The sequence below is a fragment of the Onthophagus taurus genome, chromosome 7 (assembly GCF_036711975.1).
Source record: "Onthophagus taurus isolate NC chromosome 7, IU_Otau_3.0, whole genome shotgun sequence".
In the NCBI taxonomy this organism is placed as follows: domain Eukaryota; kingdom Metazoa; phylum Arthropoda; class Insecta; order Coleoptera; family Scarabaeidae; genus Onthophagus; species Onthophagus taurus.
Genome location: NC_091972.1, coordinates 14,112,124 through 14,136,648, shown reverse-complemented (window position 1 = coordinate 14,136,648; position 24,525 = coordinate 14,112,124). Strand labels below are relative to the sequence as shown.

The 24,525-nt window shown below is 31.8% G+C and overlaps 2 protein-coding genes across 2 annotated transcripts; one reads left to right on the top strand and one right to left on the bottom strand.

The window, feature by feature from the left end:
• Positions 1 to 1,965: 1,965 nt before the first annotated feature.
• LOC111419631 (ER membrane protein complex subunit 7) lies at positions 1,966 to 2,873 on the bottom strand. Its single transcript, XM_023052464.2, has one exon. The coding sequence runs from the start codon at positions 2,809 to 2,811 to the stop codon at positions 2,107 to 2,109; it is 705 nt and encodes a 234-aa protein (XP_022908232.1). The 5' UTR covers positions 2,812 to 2,873; the 3' UTR covers positions 1,966 to 2,106.
• Positions 2,874 to 3,107: 234 nt separating this feature from the next.
• LOC111419647 (macroglobulin complement-related) lies at positions 3,108 to 24,525 on the top strand. The gene is made up of 13 exons (XM_023052487.2): positions 3,108 to 3,328; positions 15,687 to 16,822; positions 16,880 to 16,948; positions 17,007 to 17,231; positions 17,287 to 17,512; positions 20,482 to 20,864; positions 20,942 to 21,619; positions 21,678 to 21,914; positions 21,978 to 22,100; positions 22,161 to 22,878; positions 22,942 to 23,891; positions 23,946 to 24,051; positions 24,271 to 24,525. The coding sequence occupies exons 2-13, from the start codon at positions 15,692 to 15,694 to the stop codon at positions 24,468 to 24,470; spliced, it is 5,046 nt and encodes a 1,681-aa protein (XP_022908255.2). The 5' UTR covers positions 3,108 to 3,328; positions 15,687 to 15,691; the 3' UTR covers positions 24,471 to 24,525.

Here is a 24,525-nt window from a genome sequence, read left to right as displayed (position 1 = left end):
CCCTTAATTTGTCTTAAAAACCATAATGTGTCGTTTTATTGTCAAATTTCAGAGAGTCTAGAAAAAGATCATGAATCCAATGAGCTTTGTTCGTTGGGACTGCACGACATGGCACTCGTATGACGTCATAGTGCAATGAAGTGTAAGTAAGTGCAATGTCATGTCAACTTAGTGCAAGTCAGAAAATTGTATAAACCGTGATCGCAACGAATAGATTTTTATAAAAAAAAGTGTATAATATTTGAAATGGACGAACAGGAGATTGTCAGCGAAATACTCGTGGAAAATGAAATCATCGCAGAATGTTTATTTAATAGCGATTCATCAATTATTATTATATTATTGTTATTATTTTATATTTTTCATTATATATTCCAAATTACACCAAAATCGATAAGCAGTACTTGCAAAAAAAAAATTTGGGGTGGTGAGGGTAGTTAACCCCAGCCACCCCTAAATGAGAAAAAACACATAATTAATATTTTTAAATGTACTATAAGTGTATTTAATGCCGCCAAAATCGACAGAGTAGTTTTTAATATATTCCAAAAAAGAAGGGGTAGTTTTCTACTGCCTCTACTGGGATTGAATATACTGTGTTCTCTAATACAACAAATATTAATTATTATAAGGTTTTATTTCTTTATATTTAATATTATTGAACTTAATCGAAAGCAGGTGCAACAAAATCTGCACTAACTTGCACCCGCTGCACGAAATTGCACTGTGCATGGCCCAACGAACAGTATGAGTGCAACTGCACTAAACCACACTATCCCGAACGAACACACAACATCTGCACTAAACTGCTTAGTGCAAGTAGTGCAGTCCCAACGAACAAAGCTCAAAATACAGGCAATGTCACAATAAAATATTTATTTTTATTGTCATTCTTGTGTGTTTATCTGACGTAAAAGCATAACGAAATTAGAAAGAAACTTCTTCTGCGTCGTATTATTTTATTTTATTCTTAGCGCCTAGGTATATGCATCCATGAGTTCTTGTATAGTTCATCTACAGTATTTCCTGTATTGGACTTATTTAGGTTTATTTCTAATCCCAAGTTTCTGCTTTTTTCTCTGACCAAATCCAACATTCTATGGAATTGCTCTTTGTCTTTCGCCAACAGAGTCACATCGCCGGCATATCAAAGATTAGTGAGTTTCTTTCCACCAATTGAAACCCCCTTTGCTCTACTGTTACATAAATAGCGACTTTTAGACTCATTGAAGTCAATGAATGAATATTTATCACGCCAAAAGAATTCGATACTATTTTAATGAACGAGTCGATTTCTGTCAACATCCAACCGTATATGGTCATATAGTAAAAATGTATGGGTAATAATCTCTAAATCAGGATTTTGGCTAAATATTGGTTATAAACATTATGACGTTATCTTCAATGGGCAGTTATTAGATCAGATAGTTATCTGCCAATGGATTAGCATCATGGTCAAATTTAGATTTGTTCCACATTACAAATGGTGTTACTGCAAATTCACAATTTCAGTGTATAAAACTGTTTTAATCTGTTGTGCGCTTCTCTTTGCTTGTTCCTCAACTTGCCTTTTAAAAACGTATCTATTAGAAGCTTCATTGACATCTTGTATGTTGTGTTATATTGTATATGCTGTAGACATTAATCGTTTTCAGTCATTTGTGTTCCCACATTTTTTTTACAACTTGAATAATGCACTAATTAAAATATATCATTGTGTAATCAGTACTTGTAGTATTCTATTTATTGGATCCATGCCATTTGGGTTTATAAAGCTAATACATTCTATTTATATTAAAAAAATTATTTTGAATTGATTAATGAATGAATGACGGTTCTTTCTTTGATCTTCTGGAACAACTCTGCCAATACTCTTTTCTTCAAAGCTATTGTTATGTTTCTGAAATACCCAAAGTGCCAAGAAAAAAAATCTTTGCCTTACACAAGAAAGTAAAAATGTTTAAATTATGTTCTATAACTTTATTTATTTGTAAATAAATTACAATTACAAAATAATATTTACAACGAATTTCAAGAATTACTATTTAAATTTATCATCTTGCTACAAAAGTCTACCCAAAAAATAAAAATTGTTAAAATTAATTTCTACTGTCTTTGTACCGCCCTTTTGGCTTTAATCTTTTTATTTCCCTGTTGTTGTTGTTGTTGATTTGGGGGATTCCCGGTAAACCAATTTGTCACAAAATCAGAAACGGAAACATCCGGAAATTTAGTTAAACTCCCCAAATTTTCCATTTCTTTCTTTGTTTCCGGATCGTTCATCATTTTTGGTAAAACCATCACCAAAATTAAAGGTAAAACCATCATAAGAACCATTGGATTGAAAATAAAATCGGTAACCCTCCATTGTTCCCGAATTTGAAAATATTTAGTTTTACCCAACGGTTTCAAACGTAACGGATATGGCACTTGAATTATTTGAGCTGTTTGGATATGATTTACTTTTCGAGCTCGGTATTTTCCCTTAGAATTGATCTCAACACGAACAGGTTCATACGATAACTCAGGATTTATTACTTCGAGAATAAATGATCCCGATGGGATGTTATGAACGATGAATGAGCCGTCTTCTTTAACAAAACCCAAGTACTCACCACCGTTTAATTGAATTTTTGTATTTGCTTGCCAGTTTTGTTGAGAAAATGGGGCGTCGAAAGGATACACTTTTCCTTCGATTATATAGCGTTCTTTGTCGTCATTTTCTTGGGATTGATCGTTTAAATCAGCTTTTGTATATGCAATTAAAGGAATTATTAAGAAAATTAGGAGAAAATTGCGCTTTTTAGACATTTTTGATAGATATTTAACGATTACTTGACAGATTTTAGGTTAGTTCATGGTTGAAACAACGCCATCTGGTGAGGAATATAATTCGATTTTCTTAATTATTAAGTGTTTATTAATAAAAGTAAGATTAAATAATATGTGTGTTGTGAATAAATATGATTTATTGATAAATATAAATAATTTCTTTTCAAAGGATTTTAAATAAACCTAAAATAAGAAAGTCCCTAAAGAAATCACTAATTTGCAACCTGTTCCGATTTTTAAACTGCGCATGCGTACCAACATTCGAATACTTCTTCAGTTAACACACGGCTTCGTGAGTGTTAAGGTGCGTCTCTTCGCATTTTAATTAAGACTTTCCCCGGACGAACTTTTTTTTTATTCTTTGCTTGGTACAAACCAAAAATACACGTTTTAACCGGTAAGATGTGCTAGAAAAGGTAAATTCTTAAGTTAAAAAAACTTGTATCCGGTCGGTCACCGATCGAGTGACAAGAAGAAGAAATAACACGAATCTCAGGTGAGTTATTTGTTTGTTGTACAAATTGGGCGTTGACCGCCAAAGAAACCTGGTATTGGATTTTAAAGGAACAAACCTGCTAGCTGATTGATTTTAATTTACATTTATTGAGGTTTTGTTAAAAAAAATATCTATTTTAATGGGCGTTTACGGTGTGAACTGTGATGGAATTTACAGGTGAGTCATTTTCTTAATTATTGCTCGTTTGGTTTTGTTTACATCAATGTTACGTTTCGAGTTGTTATAGTTAGAGGGTTGGAAGTTTTTTTTTGGAGGTGTTTATTTAAACTTAAGAAATTAAGTTTCTGGTTTGAAGTTTTTAGGGCTATTGATGATTAAACATTGAACAAGAGCGTTTTAAACTTGGTGTTGAGTTTAATTGGAATTATTAGGATGAGTAATTTCTTGAATATGACTTTGATTATTAAAAAGTTTATCAAATAATGTTGGAATTGTAATGAAGAGGTTGATATTAAACTTTTTTTGGCGGGATTATTGAAAAATTATAATTCGTGTATTAGTATGCGCAATTTATATTTTTAATTACGCATTAACACCATCTTTTGTTGGGTAGCTGCTTTAAATGACAATATTAATATATAACTAATAAATATTAATAATTGTAAAATGTTGTGTATACAAAACATGTAGGTAAAAGCATTTTGTTTTAGTTGTTATTCAGCTTTAGATTGTATGTTTTTATTAAACTAAAACTACAACTAATACTAGACCTAGAAGTAGAAAGTTTTGAGTTTAGCTGTGTGTCAGAAGAAGTTAGTTCTATTGCTGGTGTTAACAACTAGAAGTAGAACTTACACTACATCTAGAACTAGAAATATTCCACTTTAGCCGTCTTAAGAGACGTACGTCTGTTAATCTTTCTAGTTCTAGCTCTAGTGTTAGTTCTACTTTTAGTTGTTCACTAGCACTAGAGCTAACGCTGGACCTACATTGGGTCAATAAAGTATTTAAACAATGACCAATTATGAGGTACTAATATATTGCAATAATGTATTAATATTATAAATATATAACATCAATATAATCTACTTATAAAGCATCTTATATCTTAGACTATAATATTACTTAAAGATTTAATTAACAAATGTAGAAATAATGTTAAATAAAGTATTTGAACAGCTGCACTTTTTCCCAACATGATTGAAACTACAATAAATAAGTATAGGAATGTTTATAGATAATTTGTGGAGATTTATTTATATTTACAATATTAATACATTATCACAATGTATCAGTACCTCATAATTGGACGGTGTTCAAATGCTTTATTGACCCACTGTACCTAGAACTAGAAACATTCGGATTTACCCGTTCGTCTATTAGAACGGCTAAACCCTAATATTTCTAGATCTAGTATTACTTCTACTGCTACTGTTAATTCTACTTTTAATTCTTACTCAAATATTCTCTTATCTTTATTTTTTTTATTACAAATCACCCCTTTGTATTTCACCCTATTAAAATTGAGGGAGATAAAATTACATTATCGCTTACATGATTTATTCTTTTAATATTTACTGATCTGATGGGGGGAAAATTTTACACATTTAATATTTATATCTATTTCTTTATTCATTTTTAGTTCCTTTTTTACATTCCGACGTCAACATCGGCATAAAAACTTGTCGCAGTACTTCGTAACACGAAAAGACATCTGCACATTTTTATTTTAAGAAAAGAAAAGTAGAAATAACACGTTTATCAAGTCCACCCCATTTTTTTTACTATAAACACGTGCCTCGAACGGCATAGAAAAGTACTACCACTATTGGCACGTTAAAAATAAAATTAGCACATGCATTGTTGACTGGGAGGAACACACAAATAAAAGAGGGGTTCCGAATTCCCTTCAACTGTAAAACGTGGAGTGCAGCTGCTTTATTATTTTTGATGAAATCAGAACGAATAGGAACATGCAAACTGTATTGAAAGTGTTCCAAGTGAAAATATTTCTACGTTAAACTTGTTTTTTTAAAAACAACATTTAATTAACACTTTTCTTGCAAGAATACATACTCAAAGCGGTTTGAAACGCAATAATTGTCCTTAATTTGTAAGGATTAGGGTGAATGAACTAATCTATATAGATCTTCAACACTTTAAAAGCAACAATTTCTTGTTTACTAAGAATATCATTGACATTTTTAAGACATTCTTCGTACTCCTACTACTTATATTGTTTTGTCAATCTATTTTGAATTCTTCTGGCAACTGTAAAGTTCCGCCCTAGTTTCTAAGCTTTATCCAGACGTCCAGTAAAGAGATTCCCAACCAAAATAGAACACGGAAAGTTAATAAGCAGGGCTGAAATAACAAATTGAGATCATTAACTATTTCGGACAATAAAACAACTATTAAATCTACGATTATAAAAAGAATTGTTTATTTTAAACCAACACCTCGTTTTTTACAACAGAAACGTTGTTTTTTACACGTTTTTTTTATGGTTGAAGGTGTAAATTGACTATTTCCAACTTGGCATAAACAAATCGAAGTTTCGGATTGAATTGATTATGAATCCTTAGAATGATTGAAAAAAGGACGAAAAAATAACGAAATCCGGTTGTCTGCGGTTAAAACTGCAGACATTATCGTTATAGTGATTCTTGTTAAGTACAAAAAAATCTTTGCAGTCATGCTTGGTTATTTACTCAATGAATGATTCATAAATTCTAATTCGTTCTCGAGAAAAACTGTTTTAAATCGTAAAAGAGTAATTGATTTGCAACAATAATTTTTCACTGTTGATGCTTGAAACTGATTTCTTAGATAATTTAGTGACAAATATTTTATTATATAGAAAACTTATTTATATGGAAATAAAGTTATTTACAGTATGGATGTAAATAAGAGAAGTTAGGATTTAGAATGCACGACGAGAAGTGAGAAAGAGACTGAGAAGATAGAAAAGGCGAATATGTTAGTTACCCCTTCGTGGTAACGTGTCCGGTCTGGCTCTGCGAAATACATATGTGTAAAATCGATAAATTTGACCGCAAACTTAAAAATTATTTTTTATGATGATGCTTTGATAACGTTATTTGTTACAAATAAATTTATTTATAAAGTTTTGACACATAGAAAAATCATCATTTAAATTCTACCTGTTAATTTTTATCTAGTTGGTGGAAGAAGTTGTTTGTTCCTCTAAAACACAGAATATTTGAACTCTCTCTATTGTGAACAAATGAGTGCATTCAATTTGAAACCTATTAGTCATCAATTTAGAAGACATAGAGCTTTTAAGGACGACATTTTAGGAGGAATACTGACCAGATAGACCAGATCATTATGTGATGTGGATATGAAAATAATGATTTTTGTCCTTCACTACCAACATAATCAACGAAAAGAAGTTTTAGAATCACCTATGGCCTGTCTTAGCAACATCATTTAAAGCAGCATTCATCCACTGTTTCGGTCCAAACTGACTGACCAGACCAAGATCAAAACAGAGTACACCAACGTAGTGGAGAAAGACCAAAATATCCACTATCCAAGGAAATGTCCTGAAAAATATTCGCCGAGTCTTAAAAAAAGTTTTATATTATTTTAGAAACTGCCAGATTATTCCAAGCAAAATATTTTCTTCCGTGGAATAGTACAAAGTTCCAAGCTCACCTCAAAGAGACAGAAATGACTTACATAAAACCAAAGTATTTACTATTTTATCCAAGGTGACGTAAAGATAGGTTTTATATGTTACTTACGGAAAACATTTCTATTAAGAGACGAAACAACACTTCAGAAACATTAACAACAGTTAGTATTGTGGAAGCTAGTAAGCCAACCTAACCCAACCTCTCCAGTATGATATCTCGCCTACTTATAGACTTCGTCTCCACAACATCTGCATAATTCATTAAACTCATAACCAAAACCTGAAATTTGTGTGAACCATGAGATGGGAAGCACAAAACAATAAGATTATTGTCATGGGAATAAATTGAGACTTTATGTTTAAAGTTACATATTTTAAAAATGTACTCATCTTTTCATAGATACAGTTTGTTTTGTCGAACTTATTTTATTAATGCAACTGATGTGGTTTCAACATAAAAATTGATCTGAACTAACTGGTTAAATTTTAATGCTGGCAGACATTTGCCATATAAACACAAAATTAACTGCCGAGCCAAAAAATAATTATTTCTACGACAGAAGGGCAATGGCCAATTTTAAGAAAAGTTTGATTACAGATAAAGTGTAGTATGCCTCGCAGTGCTAAAGATTTTTTTAATACCGATTATTTAAAGGTTGGCGCCACGGCACAACTGCTTGACTTGACCCATCCCCAAATAGAAAAGTAGGCTTGATACATAAATAACTATTTTCTTGCCATTTTTTTGTTGAATTAAAGATTTTTTAAACATTTTATGTTTTTCTAAAGAACAAGAAGTATCAAACGACCGTATGTGGGCAACAAGTATAATAAATTCTAATCAGGATAAACGATCTACAAGATGTTAATTAATGAAACAACTTTTTAAAAAAGCTAATAATTCAATCTTCCTCAGAGTATATATTATATCCTGATTAGAATTTATTAGACTTGTTTCTAAAGAACAACTAGGTATGATATTTTGGGTATTATAAATCATCACAATTATAACTGAAGTGCTTGTAATCAATAAAAACAGCCAATATTATTGGTATATCTATTTTAAGAATTCCCATTGTTTAACAGTTCGATATGTTAATTTACGTTAGTCGGATATATTGTTTTCTGTAGATTCTTTGACATAGATTTTTCTAACAATTATTTTTCCTAAATATAATAAATTCTCCAAAAACATGACTAAATTCTGTTCGAATTTATAGCAAATTTTTGCATTAAAGAAGGGGTGACCAACTGTTACCCAAACTGCATTAAGGGTGATTCATGTCATTTATGCATGGTTCCGTACGTCATTTTGTTGCAAAAAATTAACATGCAAGTCATTTCCTTGCATCGTTTGCTTGAAGAAGATCTATTTAAAGATCTTTGCAAATAAATCTTGTTCTAAAAATAACTTTGGTAACAGACAACTTTGAGGACGTTGTTTGGTACTTTAAAGAAGTACTTGAAATAAATTTAAAATTAGATTTAAGTACGGTTCTTAAGTTGATGTTTGATCCAATTGATTTTATTACGTGTTGGAAATTTAGATACGTTTTTTTAATTACAACGATTTATTATTGTTTCGTTTAACATCTGTTAATATGTAAATTTCATTTGTAATCTGATAGGTTTTAATTTATTTTCGGGGTAGTAGTGGGTAAAATTACGTTCCAAACAGTTAAACCACCCATTTTCTAACTAACCAGGTGTTCACTTATCATCCCTCTATATCCATTTGTGTCCACTTATTTTCATTTATGAACCACTTTTTTAAACCCTTAACTATGACCTTTACGAACCTTATTGGGTCTCATAACTCATTTACTTTCCTTAACCATCTCAATAAGTGTTAACTAATCGTTTCCTTTTCGAAAAAAGGGGTTGACACATATCAAATCTGATTTAATTTGTGATTTACGACCTTTCGTCAATTAACATTGTAAATTTGCTTGATTTGCTTGGACGTGAGAACAATTTTTTGTGTCACAACAATACTTATTTTGTTATTTTTAATTTTAGATATTAATTCAAAGTCACGAACTCTTAATAATAAAGCAAATATTTTATTGCAAGAGTAAGTAGTTGTGAAAGTTACTGAAATACTGTTTCGCAAAGGTTATTATTGTATTATATAAAATAGAAATGGTTTTGAGTAAAATCACGATTTTAGTTTTGGTATTGAAAGTCCTAAAACAACAGGTGGTCCTAAAATAGATTAAAATTTTCATAATATGAAAACAAGGATAATAAAATCCGAACCAGACGTGTGTTTATTATTTTAAAAGGGGAAACGATATCCAAGTTCTAATGCACGGCACATTTAGGTTGTCTACAAGTTTACAACTTACAAGTCTATGTATACGATATGTTTGAAGTTAATATGTTTTGAAATGGAATGTAAGAAGCTTTTACATTCCAATATGGTATTTTCGCTTTCTTTGAATTATTACTTCTATTTATTTTTCTTTCATAAAATCTTAAACATATTGCTCCTTAGTAATTACAAAAAAAAAGTAATAGAAATTATGTATTAGATTTATTTTTTTGTCGTTTTGTTTAAATATCTATAGTGAAATAATAAAAATAATAAGAAAACACACGTTTGATCGAGTTAAAACGATTACACCTTATATTTTTATGTTTTTAACCTTTTGTCTCCATCATAAATGATGATGTGTTAGAAACTGTATAAACAATAAAGAAGTGAAAGAACGTGGAAAGGATGCTATACCTGCTAATCTATTGAAAGCATCAGAAAACAACATGTGAAGACTTTTCAACACTGAATTATAGACCATATCGACACTCTGCGGAGCAGATACGAAAAGTTTTTCGAGTAAATCACAGAAGCTGATGAGCTCAATTGAAATCACGCTAATTGGATCGTAGGCAATTATCAGAATTCTGGTAGAGCTAACAGAATGTGAAATAAACTGCGGAGTCAAGTAAGGTGACGTATTTTTTGCCTTAATATTTAATATGTTTTTAGAAGCTGCCTCACGGGAGTTTGTAATGGGAAATTTCACCAATACAAAAATCATGCAGCTATGTAACTGCGCAGATAACGTATTGATCCCAAGTCGTAACTGAGGAAAAAAAAATATCCACAAGATCCCGAAGAAGAAACTTAGACCAACGCAACATCAATGAGTAACTTCCTAGTCATTTGAAAGACCACAAAGCTATATATGTTTGATATCCTGTAATAATGAAAACAAATAATGTCACTAAACAAATTGAGGCTAGAATACTTAATGACATTAAGTGCTACTATGTCTGCAGACACCTACTGATGGTTAAAGTACTAGACAGAAAATTGAAACTCAAGATCTATCTCACTAAGAAAGACGGATCTTATTCATAACATATGGACTGATATGAGATGGTGCTGGAATGTGGAGAATAAGAATGAACCACGAATTGGACAAGCTCATGGATAGTGCATTGACATAGTACGACACATAAAAGTATAAAGAATAGCATTTCTGGGACGTTGGAAACCGATGCGTGGAGACAGAGAAGAGGAGAAAATTTTAAATTAAACAGCATAGAGGTAGAGAGCTAAAGGAGAGCACAGAAACGATGGAAGAACGATGTGATGACTCATTTAGTTTCTCTGTAAGCTCCACAAGAAACCGAAAATCTTACAACCAAATTTAATCTTTCAATTTAGAAATCGGCGACCGTTCATTTCATCGATCAAGTTTTGGAAAAATCTTTGTACTGCATGCGTTTTGATCTTGTTCACAATTTTTACAACCAATTTTATAACGTTGTTTGGTTTCAGAAATAGTAGAAAGTTTTTATATAATAATATAGAATATTTTGAAAACGCCTGTTTCATAAGGTTACTTCTTCTGTGCAATCAACGCAGTTTTATAAAAAAATGAATGTTGTTCAATTAACTGATTTTTTGGATTATATCAGCTTTTATTTTCCTTTTTACCGACTCATCTAAGTTTATCTAGAGTAATTTAGCGCATTTCTTAATAAACAAACACGTTCTTTTAACTTCTGTAAAGAAGTCTTTGTTTTCCCATTCCAAATGGAAGTGATAGAGTTTTGGTTTTTTACTACTGGTAGAATCTCCGACCTGTTAGAGTTGTCACTCAGCTTTTCAACTTTAAACTGAGTACAAGTGGTGACATTAGCGACAGATTACTGGCACAGGCTGCACCATAGCCGTTGCTTCGCTTTATTGACATGTTATGAAATTGTAAAAAGAAAATTTTTAGAGTTTAGAGAATGAGCAGAATTTTAATCAAACGGTGTCTTCCAACTTCTAAACTATAAAATGCGTTTGAGTTTACCGTAACTAAAAACTGTTTTTATATCTTTTATAATAATAAATAGTCAGCGATGTTGTAAACGTGTTGGAAACTATATATTTAAAAATATTCCTTTTGTTACTCTTAAATTTGGTTAATCTATTTAGAAAAGAAGTGATTTCATTATTAGGAGCAGAAGTATGTGGACGACAGTCGTTGGCTAAACGGTATTTATAAATTAATCTTGAATAATCAATATCTGATCTAAAATTAATAGAGTTTTGTCTCTGTTAACCAAGTGGGACATTAAAAGTGTGGCTCATATCATCAAACTTTTTTCATCAATATTCTCAGTGATAATAAATCCACACATATCTTAACTTATGATTCAAATAAGTTATTGTAGATAATCTCTCATCAATAACTTGTTACCTAACTGAGAATACCAAGCAATAAGCAAGGACTGACTTGTTTAAAAAGATATTCTAAAATCTTCTTAGATTCTTATTCAAAAATCAGTCGCCAGAGTTGAGTTTTACTTTAATTAGAAAAGAGTCACTTTAGTTCCTGTTTTTTTATAGCTAGACACTAATATAAGATTATACACAAGAAAATAAATAGTTTAAATAAGTACGAAACATTTAACTAGCTCGAATTCAAAAGAAAATTACTTTTATTATTCTTCAACATTTCTAAAACTGATAATTTTTAATGCATTAGAATGTATTGGCATTTACACTCAACACTCTCGTTTCGCCATTTCCTTCAGAACCCCTCGCAACCAAATCATCGCGTCTCTAGACAACTATTCTGCATTACACACTTTCTATTTACTCGCTGAGCTTCAAACGAATACAAGAATAACATAACTTCAAAATTAAAAATAGTTAAGTAAATAAAATTTTATAAATCAAAACAAAACCAAATTCGCCAAATGTAGAACGTTAACATTAAGAAGTTTCTTTTTAATTTAAGATTGTAGTTCCGAAAATAAGCTTTTATTGCAAATGGAATAATTAAAAATATCTTTGTTTTAAAATTCCGAAATGTTTAAAAATTCTTGATTTTTTTTATTTTACTGGAATTATCATCATCAATTTACTTTAATACCACTATGACATAAAAATACCTTAATTGGTCGTTAATTTTGAGCTCGCATGGAAAATGAAGTTTTAATGCTTTAGAAATTGAAACGAAAAAATTGTATATTTAAATTGTTAAATAACTTTGTCAAATCGTTCCCAACTGGTTTCAAACTCGAAATTCTATTCGCACATGTCAAATACTTCACATATGTTGAAATCTATTTAACAAAGACAAGAACTTTTCATTCAAACATTTATTTTCTTCTTTAACATACGCTTCATGTCAAAACAAACGTGTTTCCTGAAAAAACCTTAAAAGAAATATAAACCCAACCTCTCTTTTACCTTCTGTTAACATTAACTTCCTGTCGGTTTCCGTTAAAATGATTTATATTAAACGAAATGTTTAGTAGCAGTCCAGGAAAAAGCGACACGTGCTTTTTCTGCCTCCACTCGTCTTCTCTAGGGTGAAATGAACAGAGATTAAAACCACCCCTCTCAAAATCCATGCAACGTTCCCCTAATCTCATGAATTAGGACGTAGGAGGGTCGGAAACCCTCTCGAAATTTAAACCAGGGCTGGTTTTATCTATATTTTTTTTTGCAACCTAAAGTCAATAACCCAAAAAGGATTGAACTGAATTGCCACGTGCCATAATTTTTATCAGAATCCCGACAAATTATTGAATACCAATAATATTTCTTTTAAAAATTGGTGGATGTGTTTTTGTTTGTGTTTGAATAAAAGAATTGGTCCAAAATTCTAGTTAGATAACTTTTCATTCACCCGTAGATGAACTTACTGAAAGGACTTTTTTAATTAATCGGTTTTCAATCAATTTTAATCGTTCCGAAGAGTCAAAGGTTTATAAGCTAATTAAAAATCTTCATAAATGTGGTGATAAGTGATAATGGGAAATTGGGTCAATTGAATTCATATTCAATTATTTCACTTTTATTTGGTTTAATAATTAAAATTTATTTCTAATTTGATGTTTAAACCTCTCGAAATCATAATAATTACATAACAGCTCTAGAACATTGTGTGTGGGATAAACGGTGTCAGCTAACGATCTCACAAAATGATTAATGACTCTATAATGATTATTCTCTTATGAAATCATTTCTTTAATTTAATTTTAATTGTGATGACAAATTTCTTTGTCGCCTTGTCGTTTACTTTTTTGTCATCTCCGAGTTTTTTTATAATTTGAAATAGAACTGGACTTTCTATTTTATTAATTTATTAATCGACCTTCTATTGACACATTTTCTGATTTTAACCTTTGTTTACACATGATTTGTGATCAACGATTAATCATGCCATAAAACATGGAGTTAAAACGTGTTGTGTGGGTGTTTAAGAAAAATTGCAATCACTTTGATTGTGTAAAATATTTTTCTGAATTCTTCATGTCAACAGTTTGAAAAAATAAGATTCTTTTTTTGTGCTGAAATAACTTTAGTGATAATTTAAAAAATTCTTTTATACTTTTTTTAAGCGATCAATATCTCGATAAGGATTAAAAACTTTCTTCATAATAGCTTTAGGCTATAAAGTATTTTAAATTTAAATTCCGTCTTCTTTTTTCTTTCTTAATTTTTAATAATACGGAAGATATTTGTGTAAGAGTATCGAAACAGAACCCAAACACAAACCGGTATTTTCCTTTAATTAATGCCGGTTTAGTAATTTAATCTATGCCGGGAATCCACTCTCCTTCGTATACCGATATTCATTTGCTTAGTTTTAAAGGTATTTTTATCACCACCTTGAGGAAGTTTTTAGTTGGGTTTGTTTGAGTATAGAGAGGAAAAGTCGTTGAACTTTAAACCATTTTCTTCTTTGTATAATCAATACCTCAACATTTTTCTATAATAAGGGGGCTCAAACGAAGCCCTTCCTGAATAATTATAGACAAACATTTAAAAAGTAATTGTACAAAAATTTAAATATTTTAATACAAGATTTAGATGATTAATTTTGATAATTTTAGAAGGTTATTTTTTATAACATTTCTTTCTTACGTAAAGAAGCATGAACTTTCAAATTTGCGAATCACAATGAAATTAAAAGTCATTTCAATCCATTCAAAAAGTAGGTTGGTTTCCAACCTACCTGAATACCTGCTAAGAAAAAAAAAAGTAAATTAACATGTTTCTTCTTTCGACATCCATACTGAAAAAAAGTCTTCTCGGTCGTTCTAATAACATCATTAAGTACTAAAATTCTCACTGTTTAGAGAGTTTAGAGTGTTTAGTGTCTAGAAAATATCCGTAATTCGCTGTTATTACTCAGCAATTTTCTAAGTAATTTTAGAAACAGTGTCCAAATCAACAATCGGTGGTTTAATTTGTGGTTTCATTATAAATGTTTCAATAACCGTGACATAATTTTGTAAAATTTACTGTTAAGTAGTTACTTTTTTTTGTTAAATTGTTGTAATGGCTTCACATCCTGTTTGAGTCAACAACTTTTATGAAAAAAAATTCTCATCGTTTCATAAAAGAATCTTTTCTGAACATCCTACTATTGTTTTAAAGCTTTTCAAGTATCTTAACGGGGAAATACATTAAAACTGTGAAAAATAAATTAAATCTAAACAACTTTTCTTATATTTTTTTCATGACCAATAGACTAGAAAATTAGTGATGTGTATTTTTTTTAGCTTCACTTTCGTTGCTTGAAATAATTACTTCCATTGTAAAGTCATGAATGGAAATAAAACGATCAGTTGTATGTTAGCTTTGACCTTCTCAACAATAAAAAAATACAACTTTTTCATGGTTGATAGCATTTAATCGTTTAAAAGGTTTACGTTTCAAGTTCAATAATCGTCCCTAATCTATTGTTTATTGTAAACATGTAAAGTAAACAAAGATTAATTTTTGTTGGGACTAATCATAACTTTACTGTGAAATACGAAGCTTTGATTGTAACAAGTTTTATTATTAGTAAGATATTCATATAGCCAAACTTTTTTAAACTTATTCAAACTCAAATTTATTGTTAAGAGTAACTTCTGTACACTGTGGAAAACATAAACATTTTGTAAACTACTTATAACCATCTAATGGAGAAACTTTGAACTTCCCCCTTCCACCCTTAGGATCACTTTTAGCTAGTATTTATGTATAAGGTATACAGTTTATATATAAAACATCTAAAAAGTGAACGTTACGATTATTAGGGAATATCTTGCTTACTTAAGCAAATAATGTTAATCAACGTTCACAATAAAAATATAACCTCAAGAAATGTAAAAATCAATCAAACGCATGATTTCCATATTGATACATAAATATGATCACTTTTATTATTTATAACTTGGTAAGTCCTAAGAATCATTTATCTTTAATATTTTGTTTTATTTTTGTTTCAGTTAAAATGTTGAAAATATCATTACAACCTCTCATTTTAGTCCCATTCCTCACATTATTTACATTAACCTCAACACAACTCCAACCAACATCGAGACCTTTAAATCCTTTCAACGATCATCCGACGGATCGATCGTATCCACCTCAAGAAGATAACTATTACCATCCCGGAAGTCGAAATGATGCGGACGATAACCGCGACATTCGTTTCCGAGACTATCACTACGATAGAAAATTTATAGACGACCCGATTTTCAACGAAGCAACTTACTTCGTGGTAGCGTCAAAAATGGTCCGTCCAGGTCAATTATATCGAGTATCGGTAGTTTTACTGAAGCAAAAACAACCGATTACGGTTCGCGCTTCGATTCAAAGAAATGGAGTTGAAGTTAACGCAAATCATGTTGACGCTCAAGTTGGAATACCTGAAACACTATTATTGCAAGTTCCTTTTACTTCAGCTCAAGGAAGGTATAAATTAAGAGTTGAAGGGTTATATGATAACGTTTTGGGCGGAACAGCTTTTGTAAATGAAACAAATTTAGTTTTTTCACAACGTTCGTTAACGATTTTTATTCAAATGGATAAACCAATTTATAAACAAAGTGAAACGATTCGATTTCGAGCAATTCCCATAAACACTGAATTAAAACCATTTGCGAATGTTATCGACGTTTATATGATAGATCCGAGAGATTTAATTATAAAACGTTGGCTCTCTAGACAGTCTAATTTAGGGACAGTGAGTTTATCTTACCAACTCTCAGATCAACCAGTATTTGGTGAATGGAAAATAAGGGTGGTAGCTCGAGGACAAGTCGAAGAATCGACATTTTTAGTTGAAGAATATTATCAGACAAGATTTGAGGTTAATGTAACAATGCCAGCGTTTTTCTTCAGCACCGATGAATACATTTATGGAACAGTGATGGCTAATTATACCAGCGGGGCCCCGGTTAGGGGTAACTTAACTTTAAAAGCTTCAATCCGACCGATTAGACCAATGAAGAGAATTGAAGATCAACGCGATCAGAATCAAAATAGCTTTAGTACTCAATTTGATCCGTTCAATTATAATGGATTTCAGGGAGAACAAAGAGGAAAAGATCCAAATGAAAAAGAAATGTTTTTAGAATTTGTAAGTATAATTTAATTTATTTATATTAGTAATATGGATATTTAATTGGTTTTTAAGGATGAATCATATCCTTTTTGGTTTCAAATTCCGGAAACTTTTTACCATGCAGTTCCAAGCTTAAAGTTTGTAAGTAAATTTCTTTTTTTTTATTTGCATATAAAATTATATAATTTTTTTGTCTTAGTTTTACGGCGTTTACAAGTTCAAATATCCAATGAAAGATTTATTACGTTACGTGTCAACTTTAGATGACACGGAAATTCGTATCACCGCTACAGTCGGAGATCGTTACTTAGACGAAATCATCGAAGGTTATTCAACCGCAAGAATATTTGAATCATCAATAAAATTATCATTTTTGGGAGAATCCCCTCAAGTTTTTAAACCAGGAATGCCAGCAACGGTTTATGTAAGAAAGATAAATATAATGTTCTTAAAAATATTTACATCTATATTTTTTTAAGATTGTTGCTTCATTTCATGATGGATCTCGTATTGCTGAAGAAAGACTTAGGCTATCTGAGCTGACAGTTTACACTTCTATTGACATTCGAAATGGAGGATCAGAACAATTACCTGCTAAAAAGTTATTAATGTCTAGTGATGACGGCGTTTGGGTTTATAATATTGATTTAAAACAAGAATTGCAAGTAACTGGACCGGATGCTCAACTTATTTTATCAAGTGTTGGTGAGAAAATTTAATTTTTTTTATAAACATCATTTATTAAAAGATGCCATTGTGAAATAATCTGGTGAATGTATAAAGGAAGGCTTTACTCTTCTTTGAGTTTCGTCAAAAACTCTCCCTACATGATCCACTACTATTACTCGCCAGTCAATAAACTTTTTTTAATCTTCATCATTATTAAAGATTTATACTATCAACAGTTATTGTTGATCAGTGTTGTGTCTGCATCGTACATACATATATTCTATTCAACTATTCTTGAAATTATTCTACTTAACAAGTGAATTGTAAAGTCTTAAATCTTCACACCTCTGAACCATATGAAAGCGCAATAAACTTGTTTACTTCAGTTTACTATATAAAGATTATCTCATTCAGATTTTCAGATGTTTAACTCCTACTTATGCCTTTTGACCACATATTCTATTTATGTTCTATTTGAGCACACAAACATCCCTTCAACAATAGTCTCCAGCAAAGTGTGAAGTGTGTGCTGTCATTTGACTTCTGCATGCTGTGGGATGGAATATTCATGCAGGTAAAATTCATTGAAGAATGAGTAATGTATACGAAAAAGCATTTATGTTGTCATCAGGCATTGCCCAGCTCCACGACAATGCAAAAACTGCGGCCGCATACTGCAATACGACAAATCACCTCTTGTAGTCTTTCCAATGGGATGAATTTTGTAATTCACCATACAGCCCAGACTTGGCTCCCTCCAATTTCCATCTCTCCACCTTTTAGCTCTTATGAATTGCGAGCTAGGAGGACAGAAGTTTATCTCAGACAATGAGCTGCAGACTAGCATTGAGAATTGACTTAAAGTACCAGCGGCTGCCTTCTATGACGGGGGTATTGGAAAATTGGTGCCATGCTACAACAAAAGTCAGAAGTAGCTGTGAGATATAAGTATGATGGCTTTCACGGCCGGTGTTAATTAAACTAAAACTAGAACTAACACTAGACGTGGATACTTTCGGGGTAAGCTGTGCGTCTTTTGAAAAAGTTTTTGACGTTTCGGGTGCCATGTTGATGCCAAGATAGGTAAGATGTATCTAAATGTTCCAACTAAAACAGTTTTGATTTTCACGGTGGTTTTCATTTTGCTATAAGAAGTTGTACGTATGAAATACACGCTTTAATCACAAAATCTTACTTGACAAAAATCAGTCATTCGTTTTTGCCCTTGGTTTTCGAGTATATTCCCTGCATCTCTTGCTTATTGATAACTTCTTTTGGCGGTATGATGCCTATTCTAAACATCTCTGCTCTTAATCATTCAAATCATTTTGAGAATCTTCTAAAGTCATTATTTTATCCACTGTTTCTAATATTACTTTACTTCGCACTATTTCAAGCATAACTGCTTGAGAGCGCTTTGAGAGCTTAATTGACAAGGCTATTTTTTAATACTGTAAAAAAGTTTTGGACCCTCGCCAACACGAATTTTTTGCATGCAAATATTGAACATGTTGGCTTACCTTACAGCATTCAACAGTGGCTTGCTTCCTATATGGCTGATAGGACGCAGTCGGTTAGAGTTAAGAGGTTTTTCCTCGCAGACGGTGTCAGTCTCATCCAGCGTCCCTCAGGGAAGCATTCTTGGACCTTTGCTTTTCAATATTTATATTAATGACATCTTTTAAATGTTTTAAACGCGCTAACTGTTTTATGTATGCAGATGATCTAAAGATCTTCTGCCGCGTGTCTAATCCTAGAGACTGTTCTGCTCTTCAGCGAGATCTATGTGAACTTGCTCAATATTGTTTTAGAAACTAAATCACCATAAATTATAGCAAATACTTTACAATTACTGTTACAAAAAAGCCTGGTCCTATACGCTTTGACTACATTATTGGAGGGAAGTTGTTGGACAGGGTTACTTCTATAAGGGATATGGGCGTGACGTTTGATAGTAAGCTATTATTCAGTGAGCTCGTCGATTTGGTGGTTGGCACGGCTTTTCGTATGCTTGGATCGTCATGAGATCAGCTGCTGATTTTCCAGACACTAATTCATTAATGACTCTCTATTTAACATTTTGAATTACTGCACTGTTGTATGGAATCCACAATATGAGATGTTCGTGGAACGACTAGAGCGTGTCTAAAAGAAATTCTTTCGTTTTTTTATGCTCTAAATCTCATACTACCTATGATGTACTAGGTATGTACGACCTATGTCCTTTTTTTCTTTCTTATTATATTTTTTTAGTGGCACAGCTTGAATTTGTCCTGTGTTGTGTCCCTTGAAAGTAAATAAATAAGCTAAGCCATAATTGTTTCTTTTAAGTTGAAACATTTTTAAACCTCAACGTCATGTTCTTAAAATGTTTGAGTACAATTGAGCAGGTAGATTTTGAGCAATCGTGTTGTTTCATTTGCTAATCTACGTCCATAAAGGTCCCATTCTTCCAGGTTGTATATATTCTGCTAGCCCACCCATTTCATGCCGGTGTTGCGCTGGTTGTATCTTGTGAAATCGAACGAACGCCTTTCTGTTTGGTTAATACGGATCTTATTGTGGCAGTGTGCTTCCATGTCTTCTTGTTGGACAATTTTTAATCCCATCGAATCCATAATCTTCAAAATTGGTAGAAATCCATTATTAAAGGTTTCAAAGAGGAATATTCAATTCTTTGAGGTTTGCGTGGTCCAATAAGGACCACAGTTGTGCTCTCTTACTCGCAACTTTCATGTTTGTTTCGTGTTTTATCAGTTTGTTGGTTTTATTCACTGCAACAGTTATTGTATGGTCCTTTCTTTTACCAGCCACTCAGTCTGCATTCTTACTAAATTTCGAGGATAATCCAACTACTGAGGGAATATACACATAATTTTTTCAGTTTTTTCATGTTTCTTTAGTTGATTGGATAAATTCTCTTGCGTGCCTTCTTTTGATCAACTCAAAATTTTGTATTGTAACCTATAAATTTATTTTCACACAACATAATCTTTTTTTTTTAGAAAAAATTAGAGTTCGTGCAGTATTTCAAGATATACAAGGTGGTCGAATCGAACAAAATCTTTTAATGTTGGCTCATTACAGTCCGCAAAATAAACATTTAAAAGTAATGACTAGTACTGTAGAGCCGAAAGTTGGTGAATACATCATTTTTCACGTCCGAAGTAATTTTTACATTGATAAATATAGTTATTTGGTGATTTCAAAAGGAACTATATTAATTACTGGAGATGAAGTAATGCAAGACTTTGTGAATACAATAGCGATTACGTTAAGTGCTGAAATGGCTCCGGTTGCGACGGTTGTTGTTTGGTATGTTGGAAGATATGGTGATGTTGTAGCGGATAGTTTAACGTTTCCTGTTAATGGAATAAGTCGAAATAAAGTAAGTAGTATTTGTTAAGGAACATAAAAAAATCTTTTAATCTTCTATAGATTAATTAATTTGGATTTTTCTTCTAGTTTCAAGTGTTTATAAACAACAAAAAAGCTCGAACTGGACACAAAGTTGAAGTCGCAATTTTCGGAGAACCAGGAGCTTACGTTGGTTTATCTGGAATTGATAACGCGTTTTATACAATGCAAGCAGGAAATGAGCTTAGTTATGCAAAGGTGATTTCAAAAATGTCTACCTTTGATGAACAAACTAACGGCACTCACAAATACACCTGGTTATCCCACCAAGGAAACCCCGACGAAATCATCAATTTCCCATCATCAACATTTGGAATAGATGCAAATCGTACTTTCGAATACATTGGGTTGGTCGTTTTTAGCGACGTTCCAATTACAAAACGACCATCATTATGCAATCCTCACGATGGTTATTTGGAGTGTCTAGATGGTGAATGTTATAGTATACAACAAAAATGCGATGGTTATATTGATTGTAAAGATGGTACTGATGAAGTTGGATGTCAGGAAATTAACGCTACCGACTTAACTCTCTTCCGCCAACATCGGTTTAATAAAGTTCAAAGATTATATGATAACGTTTGGTTGTGGAGGGATGTTAATATTGGTCCCCATGGGAGATATATTTTTAATATTGATGTACCCCCAGTCCCCGTTCATTGGATGGTCTCTGCATTCTCAATGAGTCCTACTATGGGTTATGGAATGTTAAGAAATGCTATTGAAGTAATTAAAAAGTTTTGAATACTAAATGTAATTTAAAATAATTTAATTTCTTTTGTAGTATGTCGGAGATTTACCTTTCTATATCAATGTGGAAATGCCAAAAGCTTGTAAACAAGGTGAACAAGTTGGAATTCGCGTTACAGTTTTCAATTACATGCAAAATAACATTGAGGCGACTGTTGTTCTTGTAAGATCACCCGATTATAAATTTGTCCATGTTGAAGAAGATGGAGTTGTTGTTTCTTACAATCCGCGAACGACTGATGGAGAACATCAATTCTTCATTTATATTTTGGTAAAAAATAAAACTTTAAAATATTGTAGCATAAAATAATTGATTTTATTTATTGATTTTTAGGCCCAAGACGCAACTGTCGTTTATCTACCTATTGTCCCAAGACGTCTTGGAGATATTGATGTAACTGTTTATGCTTCAACTTTATTAGGCAGAGATCAAATAACACGAACATTACATGTTGAGGTAAATCTAAAATTATATTTCCGAAACATAATCAGTTATTATTATAATTATTTTTATTAGGCGGATGGTTTACCACAGTACAGACATCAATCAATGCTACTTGATTTAAGTACGCGAGGTTATGCTTTCCAATACATGCACGTAAACATTACCGAAATTCCAATAATTCCTTACGAATACGATCGTTACTATGTTTTTGGTTCAAATAAAGCCAAAGTATCGATTGTTGGGGACGTTGTAGGCCCCGTTTTTCCAACAATGCCCATAAACGCATCGTCTTTATTGGGTTTACCACAAGAATCGGCCGAACAAAACATATTTTCATTCGCAGCGACGATGTATACAACACTTTATATGCGTTATACAATTCAAAGAAATAAGACGTTAGAAAGGGAGGCTTTCAATCAAATGAATATCGCTTATCAAAAACAATTATCTTATTTACAACCTGATGGAAGTTTTAGTTTATTTAGAAGTGATTGGAACCAATCTGCTTCATCAGTTTGGTTAACTTCTTATGTAATTAGATTGTTAAAAGAAGCCACATTTTATGAATGGGAAAATTTTATTTATATCGACCCAAGAATTATTGAGAAAAGTGTCCGATGGGTTTTAAAACATCAAACTCCGGAAGGATCGTTTTATGAGACTACTTGGTCTCCGGACCGGAAGTATAATGATTCTTTGAATTATCCCGATGAAACTCGCTATAGAAATAGAAATATTTCTTTAACGGCGCATGTTTTGATTATGTTGGAGTCCGTTAAAGATTTATCAAGTATGTTTTTATTTTAATTTTAGTATTAATAGGTTAAATTTAATTTTTACTTATTTTTTTTAGCGGATATTAGTAAAGACGTGGCAAATGCCCATTCGGCAGCATCCCAGTGGTTAGAACGCAACATGAAACTTCTTCGCGAACATGGAAAACCATTCGAACGAGCGATCGTAGCTTACGCATTAATGAAAAGTCGTCAACCTCAAGCAGAAGACGCTTTTAGTATTCTCGTTCAAAGTGTTGTAAACGGAAATGGTTATGCGTATTGCGGCAGAGAGCGATTACCAGATCCCCCAACAAAAACTGAGAATCAACGTCCATTTTCTCTACCTCGTCTTCCATACACTTATGATTCTGAAAATATCGAAGCAACATCTTACGCCCTGTTAGTTTACGTTCAACGTCGCGAAATTTTAGTTGATGCAATGGTGAATTGGTTAAATTCCCAACGATTAACAAATGGTGGTTGGGCTTCAACTTCCGACACAGCAAATGCAATGAAAGCTTTAATTGAATATACAGCAGCGGAAAGGATTCGTGACGTTTCCGGATTAACAGTTACAGTTGAAGCAACAGCTTTACCGGGGCAATCAAAAGTTTTGAACGTCAACGATAAAAACAGGGTTAAATTGCAATATGTTGATATTCCAGAAGCTTGGGGTACCGTTAAAGTCCAAGCTAAAGGAACTGGGTACGCCATTTTACAAATGCATGTCCAATATAACGTTGATGTTGCTCGATTTCAAACTCAACCGCCTGTTAAAGCTTTCGATTTGTTCACGAGGGCCGATTTTTATGGAAGGAATCATTCCCATATTAATTATGTTAGTTGTCAAAGATGGACGAATTTAAATGAATCGGAAAGGTCGGGAATGGCTGTTTTGGATATTACGATTCCAACTGGGTATATTATTCAACAACAAAGATTAGATTATTATATTAGAACGAGGAGGGTTAGAAATTTGCAAAGGGCGAAATTTTTAGATACCAAAGTTTTGTTTTATTTTGATTATGTAAGTATTTTGCTGTTTGATTACTTTTATTTTTAATTTTTTTATTGTTTTTAGCTTGATAATGAAGAAACTTGTGTGAATTTAACAGTGGAACGTTGGTATCCTGTTGCGAATATGTCGAAGTACCTTCCAATTAAAGTTTATGATTATTATGCACCAGGTAAGTTTAAATATTTTGGTCGAATTTTAAGCGCACTTAAATAATTCTTCTATTTAGTAACTTAACCACCTTAAACCCTTAAACTTCAAAGCGTTATATTTTAGAACGCAAAAATCCTTTTAAGAATATTCCACCTCATTATTAAAATATCCTACCTTAAACTAGAGATTTAATACTCATAAAATTAACATTTTGTTAACAAAAAAAATCTAATTCTAGAACGTTTCAATGAAACAATTTTCGACGCATCATCAACATATCAACTGACAATTTGCCAGGTGTGTGGAAGTAGTCAATGTCCATATTGCCACATTTACAACGTAGCGTTTACAACGCCAATACCGTTTGTGTTAATTTTAGTAACCAGTTTTACGTTGATTGTGCGATATTTTAAATTAGAGGAAGGTGTAGTCATTTAAAGATATTGAAATAACACACAAAAACATGTTGAATTAAAAAACAAAAAAAAAAGAA